This window comes from Pseudorasbora parva, chromosome 11 (genome assembly GCF_024679245.1).
Source record: "Pseudorasbora parva isolate DD20220531a chromosome 11, ASM2467924v1, whole genome shotgun sequence".
Lineage (NCBI taxonomy): Eukaryota > Metazoa > Chordata > Actinopteri > Cypriniformes > Gobionidae > Pseudorasbora > Pseudorasbora parva.
In genome coordinates, this window is record NC_090182.1 from 26,973,035 (window position 1) to 26,994,216 (window position 21,182).

Sequence of the window (21,182 nt, forward strand, 5' to 3'; positions counted from 1 at the left end):
ATTTTGCATTTTATTATTAAATGCCACAATTTATCTTAATACATATATTGTAATGCCACACATAGTTTAGACCTATATGTCTACAAAAACCCATAAATTGTAAATTATTTCTTACTAAAACGTTTTAGAACTGATCGAAAAAAATGCTAGTCTTTTTTAATACTGATAGTCTGAAGCCAAAATTACTAGCTAAGTAATTCTGAAAAAAAAAAGTGCTGTCATTTTACAAATTGCTAATGTGTATTAGTCACTGGAATGACACCACTAATAACAGTTTAAACAGATGACCTCATTAATTCATCTATCTGGAAGAAATAAAATCATAATTAAACAAAAATTGATGGTGAATTTGATATCAATTAAAATATGACAACGAAATAAAGTTTAAAACATGCTGGAAATTTCCAAAGTCGTCAATCAACATTTTTTTTTAAAAAGTCTTCCCCCTATTTTTTTAGATTGTTTTCTGTCCTGTGTCAGGAAGACACCATCATGGCTGGCCCCTGAGTTTGAAGTATCAGAGATCTTCCTTTCACTGGTAGTCTCAGAATTCATGGATGTTGAGAAGACGGGTTTACCATCTTTCGCTTTGGCGTTTGGTGTCACAGAATGACTCCAGTCTGGTGAAAATTCAAATGACATTATTCTTTTTAATTTTGCCAAAGAATTCTAATTGATAACGGTTGTATATGTAAATGTTGCAGACATTGCTTACTTTTTAAGTTAGTTTTGTATAATACAGAATAATTATACAATATTATTTAATATAGAATATTTTCTCTTAGGTATAATATAGCTATTAACTATATGTTATATGTTAAGTATGAGTATTGAAAAATATTGTTTATGTGAGCCAAACCTGATTCAGTCTGTCCAAATTTTCCACAGCAGAGATGTATCCTCCACTGCTTCCTTACATTGTCTTTCATCAAACAATAAAACAGGAATATAAAGAAACCTGAAAATACAGCAGAAAACAAAGCACTTGTCCAAAGATCCTTTGTATTTCAACATTACAACCCAAAAACAACACATTATCTTTTGTTAAACACTAGAATAATTTATTCAGCTTACCTATAAATCACAAGTACCACTGTATCTATGTGAAGTGTTAGACAGTGTTTTGACTTTGACTTTTAGCTTTCTCTTTAATAAGCAGCCCTTGCTGTTACCTTGAAGACTGTTGAGGAAGGAGAACAGGTACAGTAGGGGTGTTTTGGCTGGGCCCCAGGCGACGAAGGCTAGCGTCCAGGTAAGTCCCAGCAGGAAGGTGAGGCTGGCCACCACTCGCAGGTCATGCAGGATCCCTTTTCTGCTGCTGGCAGGCTTGTTGACCCGCATCTTACGGATCTGTACCAGCACCACGGCAAACACGCAGACATTACAGACCATGATCAGGATCACAAACGAAACCACCGTCACATAAAAGGTCACGTCATTATTTAACCAGCAGCTGAAAAGGATGAAGAGAGATAGTATGACCATAAAGTCCTCTTTGCACCAAGAAAGCACAAATAACCAATGATAACAGTGTTAGCATGCAAATATATTTATAAGAGTGCCATTCAGTAATGTTCTGTGAATTATATATATATATATATGGCTGTCACATTGGCTTTTAATATTGTTATTTTTCGTTCATCAGCTGGACAAACATCATCGTTCCTCTAACACAGGGCCCTATTTTAAAGGTCTGTGTGCATGGTCTGAAACGCATGGCGCAGGAGCACTTACAATCTTAAAAATAAAGGTTCTTATGTTTCTTTGGCATGGTGTATGGTTCCATGAAGAACCTTTAATATCCAAAGAACCTTTACATTGCACAAAAGGTTTCTTTAGACTATAAAATGGTTAGGGAAAAAATGGTTCATTGGGGAACAAAAAATGTTTCATATATGGATCACTGTGAAACCCCATTTTTGGTTCTTTTTTGCACCTTTATATTTAAGGGTGTAGGGCATGTCCACTTTTGCACCATTGGCACGCCAGGTGCCTGGTCCAAAAGGGTTGTACCTAGACTCTTAATGAGTCATGGGTGTGTTGTTGCACTTGCACCATGGCAGATTCGTTATTTACATGGTGGAAATAGCGAGCATAAAGACTGAACGCTTGTCCAGAAGGGCAGCCTTTAAAAATGTTTGTGTGCTGGTGTCCCTGTATGCAATAAGCAGAGTATACGTTGTGCACCCAAATATAGGCACATATTATTAACACGCCCTTTCAATAACACAAAAAAAATACTGTGCTATTGACTTTAGACCAGGTTTTTGTTGGTCAATTGTGCAGTCGTTTTCAGTTCCCACAAACAACACGCATGAACACACCTTGTTTTCAGACAAGCAACAGACGGGCGCGAATGCATTTGCTATTTAAACAATGTGACGCTGGATGTGAAAATGATAACTGCGTCGGGCTGAAACTAGCAAAAAACCCATTGCGCCGGGTGTATGATAGAGCCCGAAGTCTCATGACAATAACTGTATTTTAGGTTTTAGTAAATTGGTGAATTTGTACAGCCATGCATACATTTTTTTTAATCCAACTTTTTCTGATTAGGTTGCTTTATGATTATTTTTCTTGGCACCAATATAAATTAATCATTTAAAATTGTGTTGCTTGGCACCTACAATGCAGTGGATTCTTCTGTGAAAAGTGCTCTAGAGAGGCCGGCACCATATGAATTTTTATCAATGGCAAGCACTAAACTTACAACCAGCAGAGGTAAACCTGCAAACAACGTTTAAAAAATGAACAAACAGAAAAAATGCTTCTTGTTTCTTTTGTTATATACTTTACAGTATGACATGTACATTAACAGAACAATGTAGAATGGCCTGTCTTACCCCATCCAACAGCACAGAATTTGTGGATGTAAGATTGCACATATGAATTAAAGACTTTGACCAATGCCAGATACATGTTGACTGCACCCAGTCCCATCCAAGTAAAGGTAGCCAGGAAGAAGTAATGTAGAAAGGCAGCTACAGTAATGCAGAGGGCATTGCTGTTAAAAGAGGCAAACCATGAGTTCACCAGGAACAACATGTTAAACCCTAGCAAGGCCACGGAGAGGTTAATAAGGATCTTTGAAGGGTAGTCTCGCCTCAGTTTCCTGTGGTAAGGAGACACATGTAAGGAAAGACTTAGGATGCTGAACACATAATGCAAAAGAGTCTGTGAACTCACTCAAAGACCAAATAGGTCAACAGTGTGACTCCAAGAAAGATGGAGGATATGCCACTGCCAATGTATGAGATGACAGTCAGAATCCTTTCATCTTTTATGCTTATTGGCGTTTTAGAGATATCCTGGAAGACAGGTAGGTTCAGGGAAACACACAAAATGGTTACAATAATCAAAATCTAGGCATGAATTATGCAAATGTTACACACATCTCCATCGTTTGTCATCCATAAATTAACACTGACCTTTAGTTTCTAAATGTTTTCATAAAAGCTATACTGGTAATTATTAAATTGCATTTGGTGCATAAATTGACAGTTTTAATTCACTGACCTTGTGCTGCAAAGGCAAACTAGTTTTCACCCAACTAAAAATAAAACTTTGTCTACTTTCCACACACAGAAAAAAGGTACAGTTCTGTCACTGGGGCAGTACCCTAAGGTACAAAAGTGAAAAGGTACATCTTTGTACCTTACTCACCCTAAATGGTACATTTAAAAGGTACATATCAGTACTTTAAGAGAGTGTATTAGTACCTTAAAGGTACATATTACATTTTCAGTTTTGGACCTTAGGGTACTGCTCCAATGATAGCAATGTACATTTTTCTGACAGGTCTATGTATTGAGCACACAAAACTGAACTCACAAGAAGAACTCCAAAATGTGTGAGGTGATCACAGGAACAGGATGTATAAGAGGCATTAGACTTCATTGTCTTGCATCCTGTATCATTCCATCCACCTTTCTCATCTATGAGATATTCAAACAACCATATTGGGATATTGACCAAAATAAAGAGCTCTCATTATAGATAGTCCTAAGTATCTCAAAACTCACTGTTTTTCTTAAAGTCCCAGAAGACACACTTGACAGTGTACCAGTCCTATAGAGGAAAAAGAGTGTGGTAAAATATTACTTTAATGATCAGGCTATGAATTTATGATAATGTCATGGGTTATCAGTGGGTGAAATACAGCTGCCTTAGAAGCAATACTTGGCAAGATATTTGTTGACTTAAGATACCATACATTTAGCATATTATTTGAACTGTTTACTAAAGTTTATTCAAAGAGTTGCATAATGGGGCAATAATTATGTTGAACTGTTGATTTTGTGATTTGTTTTGGTGGTGGCTGGTTGATTGTATCCACAAAGACCTCTTTGTTTTGGAGATGGCGGAGAGTGACCATCACTGGCATCTCAAGGTTGCTCACTGTGGCATTGGTGACACTGGCAGACACCACATAAGAGTTCAGCGTCATGTTGATTGCAGGGTCCTAGATGTAAAAAATTTGAAGCACTGATTCTCACCAAACTGCTCCATATAAATAGTTATAAACAGCAATTATATACTGTAAAGTCTCCAGTTGAACATGTTCTCGTGACTGATCACATCAAAAATTTTCCGTTGGCCAAATAGAATTTCTGTGAATTAAATTGCATCAATTCACAGAAATGTAATTTGGCCAACTGAAAAAATGTGATGTGATCAGTCAATAGAAAATGTTCAATTGGAAACATTAAATGTTTTTTACAGTTTGTAGTTTTGCTGTCATTTACATGAAACTTTCTTCAAGTGCTTTATTCTTCTTCTAAAGTGGGAGAAATACACAATCTGACCACCAGTCCAAGGAGTGTATGTTACCTGAAAGAAATTTTCTTTGGCATAAAATTGGAACTGAACACGAGGTCTGGCTTGGTTGTTTGGGAAAAAGCTTTCAATTGCCGGAGGTAAGGATATGAAAGCTACAGTTCCTGCGTCTGGATGTTCTGTAAAGTTCTCGTCATAAAATATCTACAAAACGGATGGGAAGAAAACATTACATCGAGCACAATAAACCATTCAATTTTACACTTTTTTATAATTATTAATGGCTGAAAATACCTGCCTTCTATCTACAGGTTACATTTTCACCCCAGGACTGAATATGGCAACAAGTGACTGTCCTAATGAATGAGTCACTGAATTATTTACTCAGCCGATTAGATGAAAATACTAGTTTGCTGATAGGGGTTATGCATGGTTGATTCTGCTTTGATTTTGTGACTTTTTTCTTTAAAAAAGCAAGAATGGACAAAGAAACTAATGCATAGTTATTTAATATTAACTGCATGTGCATTTAACTGTTGTATGAAAGCAGTGACAAGCATGCTGTTGGTCCAAATATCAGCTGATAATATAACAAAAATATTGCACTCTTATTGTGTGTTTTAGTTATTCCTAAACCATTGCAGAACCATGTCATGTCCAGCAAGCTTAAAAGACAAAAAAAAAAACTAGAACGCATACCACAAGAAAGAGCTGTGACCATTCCACTTTGGGATGTTTTGAGAAATGTTGTGAATTGGGAATGAATGTGATAGTCTTCTGCTATGCTTTGATCATGGTCAACAGAGGTGACAGCTTGACAGCTTTTTGAGAAAATGGATATATATGAATGGCTTATTCATAGATGTGTCTGCATATTAAACTGGGGTATGAAAGTATTTTATTAAAGGGGGGGTGAAACACTCAGTTTCAGTCAATCTCATGTCAATCTTGAGTACCTATAGAGTAGTATTGCATCCTTCATATCTCCGAAAAGTCTTTAGTTTTATCATATTTATAAAAGAAATATGGGCTGTACCGAGTCTTTCCGGAAAAACCCGAGCGCCTGGAGGCGTATCGTGTGGGCGGAGCTAAAGAATGACAAGCGCGCAAAGCGGTGACGTCCTCAAGCGTGGAGAAACCCATGCTATCTCAGCTAATACAGATAATGATCCACAATCAAATCTGAGGCTGAAATAAATTGAACAGGAGAAACGGCAACATCAGGATGTCCGTCTCTGTGGTATGTACTGTATTTAGGGGCCTTTGTGTGTCTTTACGCGCAGTTTATGAGGACATGATTCGGTTTATGGACTATTGTATGTGACTAACGTTAGACCTTAGAGGTAGCAAGCAAAACGGTTTTGCACGTCAGAGTCAGTGTAACAGAACAACAATGGAGTAACCGTTAGCGCATTTGAATGACGAAGCACGCGATCGTATCGTTTACTGATGTTTACTCATGCGACGGTAGCCAATAGCAGAGACATTTGATGTTGATTTACTCACCGGCTACTTCCAAGGACCGAACCTTTATCGCTGGGACCGCTCTGTCAAAAACACACTTCTTTGGTATGATTTGGTGAAGTCCTGTGACAGCAGTGACCGTGGAATCCACTTTGCGACGCGACTGAAGCGATGCCTTGAAGCTTCCCGTCATTTCTGCGTTCAAATCGGTTCAAATGCAGCGCTGCCTTCCCGGAATGCTGTGCTGAAGCGCTGAAGTCGCTCGACGTCACCCATAGGAATAAAGTGGAGCGCGGCGCGTCATAAGTGTTCACGGACGACTGGATCTGCACCTGAGAGACTGTTTACGCCGTGCATTTCCTCTCTCCCTCTAGTTACGCGCGCGCGCACCCTACCGGGATAAGAGCACGTACAGCCCATACAAGGACCTTCCGATCTATTTAACGTCAAGTAGACCCATACTCGAAAAAAACTCGCCGAAACTTGTGAGAAACCGGAAGGAGTATTTTTAACACAGAAATACTCCATCAAACGTCCAACATTAGTTTTTAAAACTTTGTCTATGTTTAGGATGGGAATCCAAGTCTTTAAAGGTGTAAAAAGCTCAGTATGCATGAAACAGCATTATACCCCCCCTTTAACACACTGAAAAAATGACACACTTCAGCTTTAATGCAACAATAGTGGCTGAATACTGGCTGAGATTTACATCTCACTTCAGAGTCATTCAGTGGTCAGGGTTAATGGTGCTAAAATAACCACTTGAATCACACGATCCACTAACACACACAAGGACACAGAATCCTTGTGGTCACAATAGTGTGAAAACTCGTTTGCAAAGGTACTGTGATATTTTAATATCACACTTCTATTTTCGCTAAGAGTCTAAAGTTTCCATAATCCTCTTGGTTTCATGCAGTGTTAGATATACAATCTCTTTGTCTCTCACCTCAGGGGTGCTATCATTATGCAAGGAGGACACCTCAAATGTGAGACCGTGGAACTGAGAGGTGTCAGGGTTGATCAGCTGCAGTGCTAATGAAGGTGCTGTCATGTTATGAGCATCTCCCGTGAACACCGTCCTGTCTCCCATAAGGTCTGTAATAGAAAGAACTCTACCACACACAAAGACAGAAAGCCACAATGGAGTGAAGACGGAAGGAAAATAAGAAACTGGGACATATTTCAGAGATATATTTATGATGTCCACTGTAAACACTAACACTCAAAATAATTAACTGATTTGAGTAGAGCCAACTCACATTAAACAAATTAGACCTGTCATTGAGTCGTGAGAGGTCTACAGACACTCATTTTTTTATACTTTCTTTTGCAGAGTACTTACATTTTAATTATGTATTGATTTATAAAGAAAGTTTAAACAAATTTGGAAAATAAGTTTTTTAACCAATTCCTACCTATCCTACCTTTAAGGGTTAGCCCAGGCTTTATTTGTGATATATATATTTCACGACTTCACACTTACATCAAATTAAATAGATTCAAGATTATGCGTATTTGGTGTGCTTTCCGGGGGAGGGCTCCGGGCTCAGAATTTGGCCCAAACCCACAATAATCCCCCGTGATAGAGATCTACTCTAGAATTAGACTGAAGTGTATTATAGATTGTGTTGACATTTAATAAGAGTATGTTAGAATTAAGTGAAGAGATGGGGTGGTGGAGGGATGTTAAAATGAAAATGGTCAACGTAAGAAGGTAAATCTGCTGTATATGAGCCCAATCTCACGAAAATGCGTATACAGTGCCTTGCGAAAGTATTCGGCCCCCTTGAACTTTGCCACCTTTGCCACATTTCAGGCTTCAAACATAATGAAATGAAACTGTCATTTTTTGTGAGAAATCAACAACAAGTGGGACACAATCATGAAGTGGAACGAAATTTATTGGATATTTCATATTTTTTTTACAAATCAATAATTGAAAAATTGGGCGTGCAAAATTATTCGGCTCCCTTAAGTTAATACTTTGTAGCGCCACCTTTTGCTGCGATTACAGCTGTAAGTCGCTTGGGGTATGTCTCTATCAGTTTTGCACATCGAGAGACTGAAATTTTTGCCCATTCCTCCTCGCAGAACAGCTCGAGCTCAGTGAGGTTGGATGGAGAGCGTTTGTGAACAGCAGTTTTCAGTTCTTTCCACAGATTCTCGATTGGATTCAGGTCTGGACTTTGACTTGGCCATTCTAACACCTGGATATGTTTATTTTTGATTTATTTTTATTTTAGATTTTGCTTTATGTTTTGGATCATTGTCTTGTTGAAAGACAAATCTCCGTCCCAGTCTCAGGTCTTTTGCAGACTCCATCAGGTTTTTTTCCAGAATGGTCCTGTATTTGGCTCCATTCATCTTCCCATCAATTTTAACCATCTTCCCTGTCCCTGCTGAAGAAAAGCAGGCCCAAACCATGATGCTGCCACCACCATGTTTGACAGTGGGGATGGTGTGTTCAGGGTGATGAGCTGTGTTGCTTTTACGCCAAACATAACGTTTTGCATTGTTGCCAAAAAGTTCAATTTTGGTTTCATCTGGCCAGAGCACCTTCTTCCACATGTTTGGTGAAAACGACACTTTTTTTGTGGATATCTTTAAGAAATGGCTTTCTTCTTTCCACTCTTCCATAAAGGCCAGATTTGTGCAGTATACGACTGATTGTTGTCCTATGGACAGAGTCTCCCACCTCAGCTGTAGATCTCTGCAGTTCATCCAGAGTGATCATGGGCCTCTTGGCTGCATCTCTGATCAGTCTTCTCCTTGTATGAGCTGAAAGTTTAGAGGGACGGCCAGGTCTTGGTAGATTTGCAGTGGTCTGATACTCCTTCCATTTCAATATTATCGCTTGCACAGTGCTTCTTGGGATGTTTAAAGCTTGGGAAATCTTTTTGTATCCAAATCCAGCTTTAAACTTCTCGATAACAGTATCTCGGACCTGCCTGGTGTGTTCCTTGTTCTTCATGATGCTCTCTGTGCTTAAAATGGACCTCTGAGACTATCACAGTGCAGGTGCATTTATACAGAGACTTGATTACACACAGGTGGATTCTATTTATCATCATTAGTCATTTAGGTCAACATTGGATCATTCAGAGATCCTCACTGAACTTCTGGAGAGAGTTTGCTGCACTGAGAGTAAAGGGGCCGAATAATTTTGCCCGCCCAATTTTTCAGTTTTTGATTTGTTAAAAAAGTTTGAAATATCCAATAAATTTCATTCCACTTCATGATTGTGTCCCACTTGTTGTTGATTCTTCACAAAAAAATACAGTTTTATATCTTTATGTTTGAAGCCTGAAATGTGGCAAAAGGTAGCAAAGTTCAAGGGGGCCGAATACTTTCGCAAGGCACTGTAAATAGTACGAGTGTCCAATCGTGTGGAATGTATACGCCAAAATAAGTTTTTCCATACAACTCTTTCGCTAAATATTCTGGTGCCTTCTGAAGACATATAATAGCAACTTGGGCCTTATATTTAAATTTTAATTTTGGATCCACAGATGAAAGAAATTATGACCTATACAAATTTTCAACCACATGAGTGTGTGTAAATGACATAATTTTTTTTTTGAGTGAACGATCCCGATCAAAACTAACTATATGTATCACAACACAAAAATGCACACACTGCCTTCTTGCACACTTACTTGTTAGTGACTTGGGTGGGATTAGTTGTGATAAGACAGATATCTGAAACAATGTTAGTAATGCTGCTGGACAGGTCTGTGGTCAAGGTTCCAACCTCAGTGACTGCAGACAGCTTTTTAAGCACAATGTCCAGCTGAGCATCACTCAGACTGGTTTCTTCCCTTAACAGATCCTCAATCATGTCCACAATGTCTGCTGAGTTGTCTGGGGACAGATGGCATTAAATTGGTCAACTTAACTGTGCTTTTGTCTTCTCTAAAAAATAAAGGCAACCACAAAAAAACACACACACACAAAAAAAAAAAACCACATTGATAACTTACCAGCTGTAACTGTGATATTTTCCAAATCATCAACATCTACTGTCCTTATACACTTGCTCATGTCTGGGGGATCCCAAACTGCCCTGTCAGTTGCCCCATTTAATTTACTGAAAAGATTGAGAAGAGAAGTAATTTTCATTCAGCCATTTAAAAATGCATTTTCCTTACTTTCCTATGGTAATGAGGGAAATATAATTATATGCAGCAGTATTATAGACCGGAAACACATTTTTTTTTGTACTCGACTTATAAACAGAAGTCAGAGACTTTTTCAGAAACAAAAGTTTATGTAATGGTGACTGGAGTTATTGCGATCCTGGTCAGTTTAAGAGTTAATATTTGCATTGTCAGGAGTCCGAGCAGTATCCTGAAGCTAATTATTCAATTAAAGGATATTGCTTTCCAGAAGAAAAAGATAAGACATATTAATCAGTAGAGCAGCACAGGGTAGTGTGTATAGGTTGTGTGCTAAATGGCGCAAAGATAAACACACGGCAAATTAATGTTATCTGAATGTTTTTCCAGGGCCATTGAACTGTTTCTATAGAAACAAAACATTTCACTTAAGTCTATGCAAATGGAGATAATATAACTTCCATAAGACTAATTTGAAATGACATTTACTTTGATTAAGTTTAATTGATTAAGAAAAATGCATTTCTGAAATAACTAGATCAACATGTGCTGTTTACGTCAGTATCAAATGCTGCACAATGGTTAATATTTTACTTACCAAAACCTTGTAGCACTTTCATCCCCTTGCTCACACCCCATCTCATATTGGCTTTGAGCTGTCATGGCGGGCCACATGTATATACCATACACTGTAAGCATAAACTCATCTGGACATAGGCCTGGATCTGCAACAATAAACGGCTTGCATTGAGAAACAACACACATTTTAACACCATTAGACAATTACAACAGAGATTTGTATTTTAGTATTTAACATTTATCTCCTTTATTTTACGCTTGGTCACCACATTGTAAAAATGATTAAAAAAATAAGTTACATGGTTGCTTTAAAATTTTGTGTTCAATGAATTAAAAATTTAAGTTAATACAGTGAACATTTTTGAGAATCAACAACCTTTATTCAATTATGAAAAGGTTTTGTAAGCATATTGGGTAATTGTGTGTTTTATTTGTGATGACGCAGTGAAACATGCCAAATTGTGCTATCTTCATGATTTATCAATTGTTTTATGTGGTTCAGATACAATAATATTTTGAGTTTCTATTTATTAAACCAATTTCCTTCATTTTTATCAATTCAAATTTTTTCAACTTAAAAATTTTCAACTCAAAATTTCTGAATCTCAAAAGTTACTTTCTTTTTTTAAGTTAAACCAACAATATTTTTTAGAGTGCAGTAATCTGCACACAAAAAAATCTGACCTATATGGATGACCTTGACTTCTCCAGTGGGGACATTTATACTGATGGAAGCATTGGTGTACCCTTTTGTTAAAAGTTCCAAAATCAGCCTCTCTATTGCTGTAAAATTCCCAGCTGCCAATGACTGTACCTGAAAAGTAGTGATGTACCTGAAAAAGATTTCATTTGATTAATGATACAGCATCTATTTCATCTGCATTTGAATCTTCAATTTGTTCAGTGTTGGAACACTTACTTAGGAGCTCTTTTTACGACAAGATTCAAAACGTTCATTTTGCATTTCCCCAGTGTTTCCTGAAGCTGAAGAAAAGAAGTACATCAAATGCAAAGGTCTGCTCTAAATTGACTTTTTTATCTTTTGTGTCTTTACTCACCCATTTCAGTATAGTGTGTGTAGGGTCTGTGACACTGCCAGTCATTGTTAGGTTAAGATTGACTCTACAAAAAACATCTCCGAAATCTGGTGAAACATTAGTAAGTTAGACCCCTGCTCAATTTAATGAATAGATAACTGTTTTTAACAGTTTGGTCACATTTAATAATACTTAAATGATAGGTAGTAATATATATCATTAATTTAAAATAAGTATGAATATGAAGTATGACATACAGGCTAATTAGAAACTCATCCAGAAGGCCATAAAGGGATCACTATGCCAAACATTTTTAATGCAGGTTTTGTGAGGTATATCCACAATGTACAAACCATACGAAAAATACATTATGTTATTGTTTAACTCACCTCTGTATGAAGTAAAGCCTGAACAGATATTTTCCATGGCCAGTGTTTGTAATGACGTGTGAGTTACTGAAAAACAGAATATGTGAGTTCTTGAAAAGGAATATGATCATTTTAATAGAACATTTTGATCAAATTAGGGTGCATTGTTCTTCTGCATTGATAAAAACATTTACTTCAGAAGCTCTGGATGGCACAGACCTGGTGTTGTAATATTTGTACTTTCTCTGTCCGGACTCTTTGTGGCTGGTGCAGCAGTGGTCACAGCAGGATTCAAACTCACATTTGGTAAGAGAGCTGTAAAAATCGAAACAGTCTTGATCGACTGAAATTTCCCCTTCCCACCATCACACATACTGTAACTACATACCAACTGAGAGGATGTTTATAGAATCTGGGTTTGTTATCAAGAAGATGTTTTCGCTGTAGTTATAGATGGGTATTAAAAGCCTCTGTATCTTAGACACTGTTTCACTCACAGATCCAGGTATCACTCTCACAAACACCACACAATCAAACCTAAGACAACAATAGAATAATGATGAATACTCGTTTCAATTATTTGATTCAAACTTCCTACACTGTAAAAAAAAAAAAAGGCAAATTTTGATTTTACAATCGACTTGGACGTTTAAGTTATTTCAACTTAAATTATGTTAAACTGACTTTAAAAAATGAGTTACATCTTGTATAACTAATAAAAACAAGTTTAACAATGTAAAGATTTAAAACAATGTAAAAACATATGTTGTCATAACTTATTGAACATATATTTTTTTACAGTGTATTATACTGAATTTCCATGACATACATTTATAGCTATTAAGAAATTATTATTATTTTTACCATTGTGTCTTGATTGATGGCTTTTCACTACCCTGCAAAAAAGCATACCATAACATTTATAACACATGTGAGCAAAACAGTGTTTTGTATTGTTATAAGATTAGGATATAAATTAAATATGTCCACTTAATATTCAGTTAGAAATGCTATATCATAATCAGTCAGATATATAATAATATTGTACCTGATATTTCCCTTTATTTTGTTCAGTTAATCCAGCTCCTGTTTGAGGGCTAAGTTAGGGCACATATGACAAAAAAATAGCATTTTTTAGCATCATTAAAAAGGACATGGACACTCTTAAATATCACATGCTTGCAAGTAGAACATTATTTAGTTAGTTAGTTCAGAGGTCTTCAACCCTGCTCCTGGTCCTGTAACCCCTCGCTGTGTTCTAAATTGCCCCCTATAATTCACTAACCTATTAGCAGGTTTTACTAGCAGGTTTAATGCAGGTTTTACTCTGGGTGGGTTTGAGATCACAAATCAAAACTGGACCAATCGACCGTGCACCACCCTAATTCTACCCAAGAGCGTGTCATATGCACGATATAAAGTGTGTATCATATGCACGCGAAAAACTTCTTAGCATTTGAATGCAAAAACTCATTTTGGCGTATCCATTCCACTTGCTCCAAATTAAATCAGTTTACCAGTCAAACAGTGAAAACATTGTGTAACTTTGAAATGTCCATCTTCAGCTGCTAATTATATTTATATTGAATTAATTATAATTATTTATAATTCATATAATACCCTATAGCTGTCACATGTCAGTCATTATCTGTTGGGTTTTTTGCACTTGTCACATATTCTTTTGTCTCTGTTTCCCGCCACTTGTTTGTCACCATGGTTTCACTCGTTAGTCCAGTTTAGTTCAGCTGTGTAGTGGTAATTATCTTGTTTCTGTTTGCCATTTAAGTTCCTCTTGTGTAGTCACTCCTTGTTCTAGTCTTAAAGCCACACCGTGTAACTTTTTTAGTTTATTCTTAGCTAAAAACACTTAGTTCTTTCAAAAATATATGTGCTCATTAATGTATATTTACTTCTTTCAAGTAATAAAATATTTTCTTAAGTTTATAATATACCATTGAAAATACTTACAGGTGTGGGGTTCGAATGCCGGTCGCCATGTTGCTTCTCCATCTTGAAAGTACATTAGCCAAAGAGGGACATACCCGTAAATTCAAGCTTTGCTTTTCGCGTTTTAACACTTGATGGCACTCATTGACGAGGTCAAACTGGAAGCCATGTTAATCTTGGACTAAATCGGCCACCGTAGGAGTTAAAACGAAATCAGAATTGAGAGGAACCGAAACTAATATTCACTGGATGGTCATATACCTTTACACCGCTAGATGGGGGAAAATATCACGCAGTCTAGCTTTAAGTCTGATTTGTGGTGTTTGGTGTTCTGTTCACAGTATCTTAAAATAAAAGCTGTTTGGAAGTTCTCGATCTCGCCATCTCTGCTGCACTACACACCCCTGACAATAGCCTATTCATATTATGTGAATTTACACAAATATTAAACTTTGCATTTAAATTAATGATTTAAAAACAAGCTTTTAAAATGACTATGCTTAGGCTACGTGTTTTCTTATGAGCTCTTTGAACCTATATAAATTATCATTTAAATTCCTTTGATTTGCTTGCATTGATATAGTCAGATATATTCTTTCAGCTGCCTTCTCAAACTTTAAATTGCAGCAGTGTTTATTTTTGCCATTTAAATACATTCATGATAACCTTAATAACACTCTCTTAATTTTCAACAGAAGTGAGTTGCTCTACCGCTTAGTCGTTTATATTGAGTGTGAGCCAACCTCTAGACATGAGGCCGGTTTAGGTGGCTAGTTATGGCTATTTAAATTTAACTGAAATTGAACCAATCAACTGTGAGTAAAATGACAGGTCTGATGCAAAGTCACACCCTCTGTTTGTGCTCTAAATTAAAGGTCACTACATAGCCTAGCAATTTATTTTTAATGACAATATCGTCTGGCTTTTATGTTTATTCATAATAATAATGTATGATTTAGATAATATTTTTCTAGTTATTGTACCATTAATCCATTACGCGTACAATTTTAGAATTATTATGAAGCACTTACAGTATGTCAATATAGCCTACTGTAGGCTATAAAGGTAATATAAATAAGTTTTAGATTGAATCAATAGATAAAGCTATAAAAATGACTGCATGTGAGCTTAAATACTCAATTTTATATATCAACTAACTTCGCAGGTTTTACTTGCACTTATATAGCAAGATTTTTTCTTCTTTTAGCTATGTTCTCTTAAAGACAGCTCTTTTCTTCCTGTTGTGTAAATTTGTTTCATTATATTCTGCAAAAGATTCTTGGCTGTCTGCTACTGATGTCACACCAAAACTCAAAGCCTGAGTTGACAGAGAAAGCTGATGATCAGCATCATGGTACCAACAAAGCAGTTGCGGCGTTTCATAAAAATCAAGGGTATGGCATGAGTCCTTCTGGCTATACAACAACGACATTATAATCACATTAGCATATATCTAAACAAAATGTGGACAAAAATCCATTAAAAGAACTTAACAACAGGCTTAACAAACAATACAAAATCAATGCTGAAACAGCCCTATAGGCTTTCACTGTGTCCTAACTAAATGCTACACGTGAGGGGGAAAAAAAGATCTTTTTAGTGTTAATCAGTGAGTTTTTTGTTCTAACCAGCCGCAACAGCGATTCACTGCGATTCTATTTTACAAAGATTTTATTTCTGTAGTGTCGTGGTTGGAACAACATACAAAGCCTGATTGGACTGTTTGGATTTTTCAACTCAAAACTAATCCTGTAACCTTGAGTTTGTTCAACTATCATGGTACAGACTTCTGATCTAAATCAGGTTTGATTTGAGTGGTTTTGTCAACTTTAAACCTAATGTGTTCAACCAATCTAACAGGCCACAGGAGGATTTAGTTTGTTTTAAAAAATGAAACAATTACCTTAAATTTGACAGGAACACAGAATGCACTGATATTTCCTGAGAGAAAATGTCCTCAAGCTGAAATAATAATGGAAGGTAGATAGTTAAAGTCACATTTATAACTTAAAGACACTAAAAAGAACAAGGACTGATTGTCCTTGCAGTGCCAAACTGTGTTACCATATGCACGAACTGGCAAATCTGGTGCAGTTCATGAGAATGAGATGCTCTGAAGTACTTAAAGCACCTGCTGGCAACATAAGATGCTGATTGCTATAGTTTTGATATGAACCCTTTTGTTTAGGGACTCGTCAATCATCAAATGTAAAACTTGTTTGGTTTATGTCTCAGTTTTATGATACATTGTATGTTCATATTACACACAATAAGAAATAAATAGTGTGTGTGTGTGTGTGTGTGTGTGTGTGTGTGTGTGTGTGTGTGTGTGTGTGTGTGTGTGTGTGTGTTTGTGTTTGTGTGTGTGTACTTGTTTATATTACATTGTGATGTTTACATTGTTACATTGTGATTTACAATGTTAATTGATTTATAAACTAAATTATGTTTTTTTTATTTAAAAATGCAGCATTTTTCCTGTGATGGGTAGGTTTAGGGACAGGGGCAGTGTGTAGGGGGATAGAATGTACCGTTTGGGACAGGGGCAGTGTGTAGCAATGTACCGTTTGTACAGTGTAAAATCCATTACGCCTATATGGAAAGTCCTCACAATTCACAAAAACCTAAGGTGTATAGTGCGTGTGTTTGTTTGTGTGTGTGTGTGTGTGTGTGTGTGTGTGTGTGTGTGTGTGTGTGTGTGTGTGTGTGTGTGTGTGTGTGTGTGTGTGTGTGTGTGTGTGTGTGTGTGTGTGTGTGTGTGTGTGTGTGTGTGTGTGTGTGTGTGTGTGCTCATTATTTTCTATCCCAGTTTGGGGATTTCAACATGAATGCACATTTTCATGAGAAGAATTTCAGAATTAGGTTGTTTTTTTGTGTGATGGGATAGTTTTAAGGGAGTAAGATGATAGAATGTTGAATTTGTACAGTATAAAAAAAATCCCCATGAAGATAGTGAACTAGATGTGTGTGTTTGTGTTTGAATGCTAATATGAAAGTTAACATGTTAATTACATTATAACATTACATATACACGTATATGCAAATATAATCTTACCCAGTGTAGAACAATCTCCTTTATTTCATTCTCAGTGTTGCCATTATTGGTATTTTGCGTAATAGATGTGTTCATTTGAATTTTATATTTTGAGGATTCTGAAATGTAAAGATAAAGTTCACAAGAGTGTGATTTTAGTAACGCATGCCGTCATATAACACAAGTTCTTTGTAACATTAATTCTATATTTCTTCTCCTTCACAGAGAAAGGCAAAGCAGTTTCTCTCACCACACTTCAAGCTGTCATCCTGTATTGTCGGGCACTTCCGATAATCCCAGTCCTGTGTTCTCCATGTTATAATGTTCCCATCTACACATTTGCATGCATCCAGCTCCAGTGGACTCAACTGCACTCCCCACATTCGGAACAAGGACATATCTCCAAGAAACTCTTTCCCAGTCTCAAAATCAATAGCACCTCCAACAAAACTGTGCGACACTCCCAAAGTCAGGGTACCATTTGCGGCAAGGAACCTGGGTGACGTTTCATTCAAATGAAAATTGAAAATGGCTTTATTAACGATCATCTGGAAAAGCCTAGTGTGACTCGACCATGTCAGACAAACTGTGTGCCATTTCTTATTGGGAAGGTCATATGGAGCTATCCATTCTTTTCCAAAAAGCGAGGCTTTTAAATTTCCCCTATTTCCAACCAAGCCGAGCTCCACATGCTGTTGCCCTGGACTTTTGTAGTCGAAAACAGTCCATTCAGAAGTAATAATTTTCATGATGTTGACGCAAACACTCAGTTCCTCTAAAGGTGGGATGATAACATTTTTATTCAGTTGCCAAACACATCGGTTTGCAAAGGAAATCTTCTTCCCCCAAAGGCTTGAGCCTGAAAGTTGTAATATGGATTAGGCATCTATTTTCAGTTATAGGTTTGGCTTTGGATCTCAAGTAAACTATATCCTAACTTTAAACATTAATAACCAACAATATGCTCTTTAGCCATATAAAAACTTCAATCACATTTTTAAGGAATAGAGGAGAAAAAATATATACATAGAAATCCAAGGAATGATCATGTAAAATATCATACCTGAACATATGAGAGAGGAGCCTACAATCCATAGGTAAATAGTCACAGGCAGGTATTTCTTAAACGTATGCATGATATCTCCTGAAAATAAAAGAGAGAGAGAGAAATATGTCTACAGTGACCTCACTTAAAAACTTAAAAACTTTCAAAAAAGGATTTAAAGTAAAAAAAAAAATATGTTAAAGAGATACACATCTTTTATAACTATCTTTTCATCATGAGTTAGATACTTACTGTGTTATGGCATGTCCCTAGAATGGAAAAACACTTCAGTATTAACAAAATAAAGTATAACAGCTTTATCCGAGAAAACCATATTATGATATAATGACGGTATGTTGTCCTCTAAATATATCCACCGCAGGACCTCTCCTCAGGAGACAAAATCCACGCCCAATCGCTTGTTGATAAGTTATTTATTAATCATAAAGACAGTAATAAACATAAAAGGATCCGTGCATGGGTCAATAAGGAACAGTATCCGGAACCAGTTAATTCTATAATGAACCAGTTAGTTTAACCCTTTCGTCTGATAAATCTGTGAATGTTACACTTTCACATGACTGAGACCCAGCATGCTTATTTTGATTGTGATATTTGCTTGTCTTGAGACCCTGTTTATGAATATCACTCATGAATGTGGGAGAAGACACACCTTATTCATAGTTAAAGATTAATAGTGCAAGTTGTGTGATGAAATACAGCAGAAAATGCATGACAAATGTTTCTGAAAGTCTCACGTGAAACTGATAGATACACAAAATATTTTTTTAAAACAATAGATTTATGCTGTATTCTTGGAAATGCAATAATGATAATGCAGTAAAAGACTGTTCATGTTTTAATAACATATATTTGTGTCGGCAGAATTTGTCTACCATGTTAACAGGAAGTTGTTATAGATTATAAAAAACCATTAATGTTCTTCCTCGGGTGTTCAGATCAGAATCAGTTCTTCCAGATAGCTTTCATCATACAAATTTAATTAGATTTTATAGTTCCTCTCTATCCCATAGTTCTCTCTGAGCTCAATTACATAATTATCATTTGGACAGATATTTGCATTCAATTGTATACATATTCTGTCAATATTCTATATTCATCCTTTCATTATTTCCAAATAAATTGTGCCTGCCATTGTAATACACAATGCTGGGTTTGTATCAACCCGTAGTCAAATATGGACAAAACCAAACATTGGTTTTAATTTTTAAATTAAAGTTTAAAACCCAACAGGGGCAGTGTAGGGGGATATGAAACCACTTTGTTTTTTTTTTGTTTTTTTAAATAAATATTAGGCCTATAATCTAATACACACACACACACACACACACACACACACACACACACACACACACATACACACACACACACACACACACACACACATATATATATATATATATATATATATATATATATATATATATATATACACTGTAAAAAAAATGTTGTTTTTTGTTGGTTTAACTTAAAAAATTAAGTAACCTGGTTGCCTTAAAATTTTAAATGTATATTATAATTAAAAATTTGAGTTGATACAATGAAGGAAATGTGTTTAATAGACGCGAACATGGGTCTTCTTGTGCACAGGAAAGCTATGGCATATGACACAGCACTGCCCATAAGGTTATTGATTCTACATTTTGTATTAGTTCTTTTGACTTATGGTCGTTATATTTCTCACAGATTTCGTTCTGAATAAGATACAGATAAGCAGAACAATAAAGATTTCATGTATATGAATGCATTAGTGAGTGATTGTGTGTGAATTAATTCTACTTGGCAGCGTCTCTCTACTAATAGTGAGGCTGTGAGTTTTAGTTATCAAGAAATATAGGCCTATGCTAGAACTTTTCAGTTTTTAAGCTATTTTTTTGATAAATCACGGAACAGTGTTGAGTGTTGATGCATATCTGCGCTACTGAATTATTTTGTGTGAGGCGCGCAATCTCCACGTGATGTGCGATCGGCTATGTGTGTGCGTTGCAATCAAGTTGCAATGCAGCATTAGTTTAGCGCGATGATTAACTTACCTGTACAATAAGCCTGCATTCTCCCAATCAGTTTTGAGCATCCAGATGTTATAATCAAACATGACTTGTGGAGAGCTCTTGCAGTATGCATTTATTTTTCATTTTGAACTGTTCAAAACAGAGCCTGCCTGTCACGAAATTGCTTATCCTGTTGCGCCCTCTATAGGCCAGCGACTAGTCGACGTCAAGCTTAAAGCGTCATGACAGAATAAGTCGACTAGTCGTGCAACCCCTTATCTGAACCACATAAAAAAATGATAAATCATGATAATAGCACTATTTGGCATGTTTCACTGCGTCATCACAAGTAAAACACACACAATTGCCTAATATGCTTACAAAATATTTTAATAATATTTTAATAAAGGTTGTCGAATCTAAAAAAAAAATCATTTTATTAACTCAAAATTTTAATTTCAATGAACTCAAAATTTTAAGACAAGCAGGTAACTTTTTTCTAAATATTTTTTTACAGTGTAAAAAATACATGTATGTGTGTGTTACTGACCACTGGACCAAGCAGTGGCTGATTTTACGAGTGGGTAATTACATTTTGTTATAGAACATCCAGGTCTTTATTCTGAAATACCACATGAGGGTGTTTCTTAGAAGATAAAATGTCAAACCAATATATTAGACCTGGTTTCTAATCCAAAAATCTTGCTGTTTCACGGCAACTTGCACAATGGTTCTTTTCAAATGCAAATTATTACTATATCATATATAGTAGAATTAGGCATATTGATTCCAAACCACAATT

At 36.2% G+C, this 21,182-nt stretch overlaps 1 protein-coding gene across 2 annotated transcripts; it reads right to left on the reverse strand.

Annotated features, from left to right (window-relative positions):
* Positions 1-60: 60 nt before the first annotated feature.
* adgrg4a (adhesion G protein-coupled receptor G4a) lies at positions 61-20,557 on the reverse strand. Of its 2 annotated transcripts, XM_067456591.1 has the most exons (28): positions 20,423-20,557; positions 18,621-18,637; positions 18,387-18,467; positions 17,574-18,182; positions 17,345-17,442; positions 16,193-16,251; positions 13,391-13,439; positions 13,207-13,238; positions 12,731-12,879; positions 12,562-12,657; positions 12,364-12,429; positions 11,996-12,081; positions 11,857-11,921; positions 11,622-11,770; positions 10,957-11,083; positions 10,224-10,330; positions 9,900-10,104; positions 7,190-7,355; positions 4,831-4,980; positions 4,343-4,462; positions 4,023-4,068; positions 3,832-3,935; positions 3,187-3,308; positions 2,844-3,112; positions 2,628-2,727; positions 1,173-1,453; positions 860-958; positions 61-620 (listed from the first exon to the last, which is right to left on the reverse strand). In XM_067456591.1, exons 3-28 carry the CDS (start codon positions 18,457-18,459, stop codon positions 418-420), a joined length of 3,630 nt encoding a protein of 1,209 aa, XP_067312692.1. In that variant the 5' UTR covers positions 18,460-18,467; positions 18,621-18,637; positions 20,423-20,557; the 3' UTR covers positions 61-417. The 2 variants fall into 2 exon arrangements, with proteins under 2 accessions (XP_067312692.1, XP_067312691.1); XM_067456590.1 differs by lacking the exon at positions 18,621-18,637 and having other exon boundaries at positions 20,423-20,556.
* Between the last annotated feature and the right edge of the window lie 625 nt (positions 20,558-21,182).